The sequence below is a fragment of the Notothenia rossii genome, assembly GCF_949606895.1.
Source record: "Notothenia rossii genome assembly, chromosome: 10".
In the NCBI taxonomy this organism is placed as follows: domain Eukaryota; kingdom Metazoa; phylum Chordata; class Actinopteri; order Perciformes; family Nototheniidae; genus Notothenia; species Notothenia rossii.
The window spans coordinates 9,072,114-9,081,714 of NC_136908.1; the positions used below are offsets into that span (position 1 = coordinate 9,072,114).

A 9,601-nucleotide genomic window follows, 5' to 3' on the forward strand; every position below is an offset into this window, starting at 1 on the left:
GTCTCGGCTCGCAACATTTGCTACTTGTTTTTCAGGTCCGTCTTAATAGAGTTTTATACTAAATATAAGGCAACTGCAATAAATATGACTAATGATAAAAACATCAAATCATGCATGTGCCAATGGGGGAAACCAAACTGTATCCAAGTGATGAAAACAGTCCTTCTCCCAGAGTTCATGTATGTACACAATAGATAAAAATAGCATCTTCAAAGCAATTCCTCATGGCTCAGATAGCCTTAACAATCACTCCTTCTTCTTCTATGGTGTTTTCTTTCACATATCTGCAGTCTTGCAAAGAGAATGGAAATCACAGATGGACATGTTATGAGGAGTGAAGTCATAACAGAGCATTAGCTAGTTTGTAGTCTTCATACTTTCTTGTTTAATGGGTAAAACTGCAAAAACAATCAACAGATCTCTCACCAGACCTATGGGTAAGTGCTGGGAGACAGTAAAAACGGCCTGTTTGGATAAGGTCCTTCTAGTGTGCATTAACACCTATTTGTGAGTAGATAGGTTGTATTACATTTGTCGTGCACTTTAGCGTCTGTGTACACTATGTATGTGTGTTTGTCAAGTCAAATTCCTGCGAGCATATGGCAGAGTGATACAGGTTTTCACAAGTACACAAACCCAGCTGTGGCGTGCATCCCCTAGGTGCAGGGCTCTAATTCCGCCAAGTAATTTACATTGAGCTTCTGCACAAAAGCTATTTCCTGCTCGCTTTCCATCCAACATCCACATCAGAGGCCTACAGGGTGCATAGATATGCGTACGTAATGTGTTGAGAGCTCGCCTAATGGCCCACCAGGCTTATTGCAAGCCGCATGCTGTCAGGGCGCTTCCACTTTCCATCCTTTTAAATGAGCACTACCCAAGAAAAGAGTGGGCAGATGCTTAAAAATAGGAAATGGAAGTATGAAATCCTTAAACATCTTCCCTGCCATTTGAAATAAAAAAGACGTTGTTTTGGTTGGTCTAATCTCCAGCCAAAGATATTGGCATCGTCCACATGTTCTGCTCCTCCCATATTTAAAGTCTGACAATTAACCTTTTTTTCTGCCAGCTCTAGCCTGCACTCCCAAATAAAGTGAATGTTTTTTCTCCTGCAATGCCCAATTAGGTCTTATACAGGGAACGATGCTGCCTACAGCTGAATGCAAACAGCAACCTCTGGTGGCTTTTTGGAGAATTTGCCTGGATACTAAAATAGTGAAAGAAGAAATGGGTTCATTTAATTGCAGCTGTAATATTGGATGTGTAGAGCCCGAATGTTTCCAGCAAGTAATAGCTGACAGATTTTTGCAAAAAAGTAAATCCATATCTGACAATCTCTTCCTCAAAAGTGCTTTCAGCAGATTGATGACTTTGGTTCAGATTTGATTGTTCTGTTACACAATAAAACAAAAAATAAGAAAAACATGGTTAATGTCCTCAGTGTATTCAGACCAGATTTCTGCTTCTAAAGCAAGGCGATGGCGATGGCGTGTGTGTGTGTGTGTGTGCGTGTGTGTGTGTGTGTGTGTGTGTGTGTGTGTGTGTTTTTTGGTTATTGACGAGGTGTGCAGTAGGTCTAAATGAGAAGTTCTGTTACATTACTTCAGGGTGATGTCAAGCCATTCACAGGTGTGATAACAAGAACCAAGCACAGGGGATACAAACACACACACACACACGCACAGATTACTTCCATGTACCCTGAACAAACATAAGAGAGGCATTAGGTCTGTTATTGTTTGTCTTTGGAAAGCGGCTGCGGCTCTCAAGAAATAACAGTCCCACAGTACACTGAAGCAGGACTGACAGGGTGGCACAGAGGACAGAGTGTGTGTGTGTGTGTGTGTGTGTGTGTGTGTGTGTGTGTGTGTGTGTGTGTGTGTGTGTGTGTGTGTGTCATAAAGTCTCTACACTCAGACACACGAGAAAAAGCATCATATTAAATACGTCACTTTTATTTGACATGTCCTTCTACATAACTTAATTAACATGCCATACATTGGCAACGATATAGTGTGATTTCTTTAATAAAAAACAAGAGAGAACCAACAAGACAAACATAAAGACATTACGAGGTAAGGCTCTCCAGCCATGCACCAAAAAAAAGGAAGTCTATACAAATGAAAAGCCATCATTATTTTCAAGAAAGATTAAATATTTTAACATTTAATGAAAAAAAAAGTGACTTTTTGGGAGCAATGTCGACGGATAAATGGCCCAGCCTTACAAAACTTCTCCCTCAAACTGGAGCACAGATCAGTGCCAAGGAAATGTTAGTTGAGATGTACCACTCATCGGGATGTTCCGAGTTCAGTTCATTGTCTGATTTTGTTCCTTGTATGACTCAGTCCTCGACCTCGACACAAGAAGTGGAGGGAAGGATCTCTCTCTTCCGATCACTCGTCTCCCGCGGGGAGATTTTCTTCGATCCTTTTTATGAACTTCATGCGGATTTCTGTCACATTGTCTCCTCTCAGAGTGTCCTGAGCAAATCTCACATCCACGGCCATCTGGACCTAAATCAGATGAATAATAGGTTACATTTATGCAAAACATATTTTCCTAAATGTGCAAAGGAAATCTATGAGAAATGGAGTTATTGATTCATCTGCCAATTATCGATAAATCCTGGTCAATAAAAAGTGTGACAACGATCACATCAAAGTCCAGTGTGATGATGCCTTCTAATATCTTGTTTGGTCGGTCTTCAGAACTAAAATGTTCAGTTGAATATAAGATTTAAAAATAAGAGAAACAGGGAATTCTTCTGCCATCTCATTGTTGTAGCTCAGAAATCAGTGCCTACTTTTTTTTTTTTTACGACAACTTGAAGTGTTGTTTAAATCATGTAATCATTGAGTGTGTTGGCTTTACCATCTCCAAGGCTCCTCTGAGGACTCCACACAGCAGGTTGGAGTAGACCAGCGTGCTGTGGTTATCCGGCAGCTCCACAAAGTCCACCAGCGGGTTGTTCTCCAGGATGAGAGAGAATTCATCTCCTGCCGGGCTCCAGTTGGACACACTGGGGGTGGTTCCCAGATACATCTTAAATGCAACCTGAAAAAAACCACAACACGTTCACAAGTGGATGAAAGAAAGAGAGAATGTCCAGGATTACTCAACTGAAAGCAATAATGTTGGATAGCACATTAAATTAACTCAAATGCCTCGTCTTTTTCGTACACACACCTGATATCTGATAACTTGGTCTCTGTTGCTTCTTTTCCTCTGCAGCACTCTGTCCCTGTGATGTGTCGGCAAGCACAAAGTTTGCTCGCGCTAAAATATTCACTGACACAGCGCGGATGTTTTTTTTTATCTTAAATGGTCTGAATCCGCAGTGCAGACAACAGTTTCTTTAGACACACTGAAGCTAAAGAAGTGGAAACACAACTTAAGAGCTGTGATAGTGAAGTGTTGACTTCCGAAGAAACCATTCATGAAATGGAATGAACATTTTTTTTGAACAGACCTGCAGATACATTTCAAACAAAAGTCTGAGGTGGTTTCAGAGTTTGGCTAGAGCTCATAAGATATCCTCGGGCATGTTCCAAACCGCTGTCCCTCAGTGGTCCTCCATTTACAGGCATGACCTTTCTCTCCATGACCAAGAGCCAGATCCCTGAGCTAGTGTGGAGTTACATCTGTGGAATAACTCCCTTAAAAAGGCAGCAGTTCCACTTTAAAAGCAGCTGGAGAGTCATGAGAGGGGCCTGCTTCATGGTCTGCCTGCATCTTTGTGTTCATCAGTCATAAAGGGAGTCTCACTTTTGCACAGCCAGACATGGATATGTTACAAATCCACAGGCCAGGATTAATATAGACAGAAATATTAAAGTACAACGTATAACTAGGGATGCTCCGATCGCCAATTTTGGGGCCGATCGCTGGAATCAGTATCGGCCGATACTGATCGCCGATCCGATCGAGTGGGCGGGGCCTATGGGGATCTTCGATTTAAAGTGATGTTTAAAACTCAGTTAATGGGGCTCATTCACTGGCGCTTCCACAAACAACAACCAACATAATTATTACATTCAAATGAAGTACATTATTCAGGTTTACATTCACTTTGGATAATAACACGGGAGAGATGAGCGGAAGCTCTCTCTTTTCCTCTCTCCCCCTCCTGACAGCCCATCAGTGTCTCATGCAGCTCACTGATCCAGTAATGAGTGACCCGACAGTGAAGAATAAATATATGTATAACTAGTTTAGTTCCAGAGGTAGATAAGATAGCTAAGTGTGTTAGGTCTAACTCTTATGGCCCGTCTACACTACAGGCATCGAAAAATGCTTTCAACGCTTCGCCCATTCACTTGAATGGGGTGACGTAGAAGATTTTTAATCTTCGCCGAACTGCATTGTGGGGAGCATGGCATGGCTTTGCAAGCATCACGAGCATCTATTGGCATCAAAAGTTGAACAATGTTCTCGATGCTTGGCATCAGCCAATCAAATCCCGTTTATGCAAATCCCGTTTATGCAAATCCCGCCAGTGCAAGCGCTAGCCAATCAAACCGCGTGCAAGCCGGGAGAGACAGACCGCAGTTCATTTCCTCATATTCCAAACGAGATATTACGGTAGCAAATCACCCGGTTCTTTACGACCGGAACTATTTACCGGGATACAAACCAGAGGAACCAGGCATGGAGGGAGGTGGCAGAGACAGTGGGTGAAACTGATCGTTTTTTCACCTGTTTGGAGAGTTTATATCCAGTTTACTTCGTTTTAACATTGCTATTGCTTTGTATCTCGGGGGCGGGAGATTCATGTGATTGGTTGTTGGTCGCGTTGCTCGCAAAAAATCGCCAAGCTTCAGACACGCCCAGCTTCAAGATTTTTTGATGCCTGTAGTGTAGACGGGCCGTTATACCTCATTCACCCCAAAGGTGTTTCAGGGCCGGTTTGGAGCTGGAGCTTGAAAAGCACCGGGTTTTCCTGTTCACACCGCAGCGGAGCAGCCACTTAGCTCCGGAATCCGGTTCATTTCGAGCACCAAAAAATTGTCCGGCCAGAGCAAAAGCACCGCATACGTCGAGGCGGGGGCAGGGGCAGGGGCGGGATCAACTCCTGAACAACAACAAAAAGCCAGCATTTTATCCAGTTTGTACACAACGATGGAGAAACTTAACAAGCAGCAGTGGTCCACTGAAGAGACCAGCTACCTACTGTGAATCTGGTCTTCCGCAGAGGTACAGAGGAAGCTGGAGCACAATCGGCCATTGTTGTTGTTGTCGGTGTCAGCTGTGAGGGGTTTCCGCGCGCTTTGGCTTTATGAAGCAGGCACGCAAACGGTTACGTCATGACGCAAACGATGACGCAATGACGCAGCACCAGTCGGACTCTGGGCAGTGTGAAAAGAGACGGAGCTAAACCGAAGAACTGGTTCTGAACCTGAAAAGCTCTAGCACGGAGCTTGAACCGGAGTTGCGTTGGTGTGAATGAGGTATGTGTGCGGTCCGTCGCAGCGGGCGGAGCTGCAGGATTTCTGCTTCACACACACGTTGCATACCGCTATTTTACTGTCTTTTTCGGACACCTTAAAATACTGCCAGACCGGTGAAGCCATTTTGGTGAGCTTGTTTTGCCGCGCACAGAGAGAAGTGCCATGTATTTTAAGCCATCATTTTACGTCATGCGATCTGCATTTTTAGAGAGCAGCGATCGATCGGCAGAGAGTGAGAATCGGCCGATCGATCGGAGCATCCCTACTTATAACAGTAATAAGATCAGCCAGGTTATTCAGTCAGGATTCCTTTCGACAGAGTTGCGTTGTGTCCCATTCATGATTCAGAGCTTAACTCAGAGTATGTTGACAGTGTTACTGAGAAAGGGTGTCACTAAATGTGCATCACCTTTCTGAAGAGTGATATTAAATGTCAGTCCACATGTAAGTGAATCTTGGCCTTCTGAATGTAAAGGATACCATCACCAAAGCAAAGAGGAATGGGATCTTGGCCTCAAGTTTAGAAGGAAGCCCACTGGGACTTGAAGTTTTTCTGCCTAGTCACAACCTTTAGTTTCCTCCAACCTCTAGCAACATCCTTTCCTTCTTTCCCTCATCAATTATTTGGATCTGTCCTCCCTCCTTCCCTCTCTACCTTTGTCTTTGGGTCAAGACCACAGTCTCGATCAGATAGGCCTGAAAACATTTTTTAATTACCTTAGCGATGACATCTGCGGTTTCTCGGAAATCCTGACACCTGCCAATGCTTGAGCGCGCCAGGAAGTCCTCGATCAGACGCACTCCGATGTTATAACCCCTATGAAGACAGAGAGAGATTAGCAAAAGAAACAGATGAAGTCATTTTTCCTTTCCATAGTAGAAGAAAAGTACTGAGGAGATTATAGTAAAGAGATATTAGACATTTCCAAATATTTTAGAGTCATAGGCTTAGCAAATGATGATAACTGTGGTAATAGAAGGTCAAGTCAACTTAACATAATACAGAATCTAGAGACAACTGATGCATCCCGATCCTAAAAAGGTCTGAATCTGACCGGTTGGCAGAGTGGGCCGTGCGGACTCACTGCCTTCTAAGGACAGGTAAGACAATCCTCATCATGTCTTAGCTTGGGGAGAGCTTAGGGTAGACGCAGAACCAAAAAGAAAAGTGCATCAAGTCCAAAGTCCTGTCAGCTTGACAGACTGTTTTGAATACCTGAGTTATAAAACCCATCCATTTTCATTAATCTTATTTTGCGGGACGACAGTATGCAACATTGCCTTCCAGATATTTAGTTCTCTCATAAAAAACACATTTGAACTTCAAAATGACAAGATCAGAGGGAAACCTTTGACAGGGAAGTGTGAGAGAGAGCGAGAGAGAGAGAGAGAGAGAGAGAGCGAGAGAGTGTGTGTGTGTGTGTGTGTGTGTGTGTGTGTGTGTGTGTGTGTGTGTGTGTGTGTGTGTGTGTGTGTGTGTGTGTGTGTGTGTGTGTGTGTGTGTGTGTGTGTGTGTGTGTGTGTGTGTGTGTGTGTGTGTGTGTGTGTGTGTGTGTGATGAATAGAAGGCAGCAGAATTTGTCAGAGCAGTGTTAAGGTGCAACTTAAAGGGAGAAATCCAAGAGGCCAGAAAAATCCCTTCCCTTCTGTTGGTTCAACAAGCAAACGATAAACCTTTACATGTTGAAATAAATTTACTCTGTTTATGTACTCAAGAGGAAAGGTGATATCTTGAAATAGTTAACATACACTAGTTCTGTATGTGTGACTGTCTTTGGTATTGGTATGCTTTAGTATTTTGAAGTTGGTATGTGATATGTATTGTAATGTGAAACCTATTAAATTGACTTATACTGGCATACACAAATAACTACAACAACATATATTAAATAAAGTAAGGACAAATGCATTTAATAAAACAATTTGGGATAAGAAACTATAATGCTTTGTTTGCATAAGTTATCATGGTTGCTAAATTGCTAGGCATCTACATCGTTAACTAATGTTGGGTGTGAACAAAACATATCATTAACCCTAATTTACCATTAAAAAGGCTTAAAACACTGGAACACATTACCAACAGAAGTCACAATAATGACATAGAGATATACACTTTTTTACTACAAAAGGTGTATTGCTTGCTGAAAGCCAAAAATAGCAGTCAGCATTTTGTGAAATGTCAAATTAAATGTGGTAACCGTGGAAGTGTGTTGTCCGAGTATTTTTTTTAATGCACATCAATTTCATGCTCTGAATTGAAACAATGTTAAATTGCATTCTCGCTATCAAATTACATGAATCCAAACACAACTTAAAGACAGTTGGTGTTGGTACTTACATCTTGTCCAGTTGTTTATTGACTTCCTCGTCGTTCTCGTAGTCTTTACAGAGCTGGGTGACCAGGGCCCCGTAGGTCAGGGTGAACAGCTCAGAGTTCTACAACAGGAAATTAAAAAGTTCATGTTATTTCTGCTGCTAAAATCAAATGAATCACACTGGAATAGGGGCATAAAAGTTAACTGATAGAGTCTGGCAAAACAGGTTTCCTCCGTGTTGAATGGGGAAAACTACCTGGGGAAAACCTTAAATAACACATAGATCTATATTTACAGTGATGTGACAAACAGAAAATGATCAAATGAGGTAAAAAAAAATAGTGTAAATACCTCTATATTTGATTCTATTTTTTATATCATGACACATCTAAAGTTAAACAAGCAGGAAGCATGCTAGTCAATTAGAAATAAATTCCTCTAATGTGTAGAGATGTATTCAAATACAGGGCTACTTTCTGCACCAAATCTGTAACAGATAATACTGGGGAAAGCGTCTGGTGCTGAACTGACGTGTGATTGCATAATAAAACAATTTATTAATTAATAATAATTGTACACTTTGATTAATAAACATGACGTATATACATATGTTTAGTCGACTCTTCACACACTTCAGTCTACACTGCAGCTATAAGACGTTAATGTCAACCCTTTTAACAGCGCAAATACAACTGAATTGACTGAGCTGAACATGAAAACAGAAATATATATAAGGTTTTGTTAATAAGGTATACGTTTTTTCATTTGGAAAGTTATCGTAAATATTACAATGGCTGCAAAGGGAGCATGAAAAGCTAACTTTAGGGAGACTATTTAGCTCGTGCTACAACGAACTAACGTAACACTTCCTGTCAAAGTTAGCAGTACTTAACAATGAATGAAGTACTCATTCACCAGTTTCAAAAGCTTTAAATATATAGAAACATCTGTCAAACAAATACACATGACTGACAGGTTATTTTGTTCGCAGAGTTTGCAGAGAATGGACAGTTGGTGTGTTAGCTACAAGGCTACGGTTAGCATTTAGCTTGCTAGGTTAGCTAGGTTTGGTTGACGTTGAATCTGCGGAAGTCGCCTACCATCTTCTTGCTGTCTGTTGTTCGGTTGGATTGCCGGGACATTGTGGACAGTGATACAGGCTTACACAGATAGTGACTCGAATGTAATCCTTTATTTATTTGATTCTGGCGTAGCAGTTATTTCCGTAATCACCAAAGTAGACGCAAAACCAGAAGTATCAAGCTAGCTGGATTAATCCACAACTTCCGGTCATACTTCAGACTAAAGGATTTATTTAGATATCATGAGTGATACAAAGCACGGATATGAAGTGGAGAACGAATTCCATTCAATACAAACAACAGTTGTTGGTTCAATTTCCTTACATATAGCTATAAAGATCACTTGTTTTGCTTCCTTTGTCACATTGGTAACTTTATTTTGTAGTCTCAATGAATGTATTTCCGGTAATGCTTTGGTAGTTTACAAACTTAGTTTTTATGTCAGCTGTCTCACCAAACATTTCCTCGGCTGTTTGCAGGGTGTTCATCGCCGTCCTGCGTCTTGGAGGGGAAAAGAGGCACTATTCTTATAGTTGACCACAGGATGGCAGTATATGTAACATAATCAGTAAGATAAACCAAACGGCCTGGTATTTTCTTGATAAAGCGAAAATACAGCTTTGAAATACATTAAAGCATAGTATGCAAAACATAAAGTAGTGACTATTCATATACATTAATTGTGTGTGTGTGTGTGTGTGTGTGTGTGTGTGTGTGTGTGTGTGTGTGTGTGTGTGTGTGTGTGTGTGTGTGT

The 9,601-nt window shown here is 41.5% G+C and overlaps 1 protein-coding gene across 1 annotated transcript; it reads right to left on the reverse strand.

Annotated features, from left to right (window-relative positions):
• Positions 1-1,934: 1,934 nt before the first annotated feature.
• trappc3 (trafficking protein particle complex subunit 3) lies at positions 1,935-9,041 on the reverse strand. Its single transcript, XM_079654687.1, has 5 exons — positions 8,866-9,041; positions 7,789-7,886; positions 6,168-6,267; positions 2,875-3,057; positions 1,935-2,516 (listed from the first exon to the last, which is right to left on the reverse strand). Exons 1-5 carry the CDS (start codon positions 8,905-8,907, stop codon positions 2,397-2,399), a joined length of 543 nt encoding a protein of 180 aa, XP_079510813.1. The 5' UTR covers positions 8,908-9,041; the 3' UTR covers positions 1,935-2,396.
• Positions 9,042-9,601: the final 560 nt, after the last annotated feature.

Coding starts and splice junctions, on each gene's coding strand:
- trappc3 (XM_079654687.1), bottom strand. CDS start 8,907: ATGTCCCGGCAATCCAACCGAACAACAGACAGCAAGAAGATG. Junction 6,268..7,788: donor AATAAACAACTGGACAAGAT/GTAAGTACCAAC, acceptor CTGTCTTCATAG/GGGTTATAACATCGGAGTGC. Junction 2,517..2,874: donor TCAGAGGAGCCTTGGAGATG/GTAAAGCCAACA, acceptor CATCTGATTTAG/GTCCAGATGGCCGTGGATGT.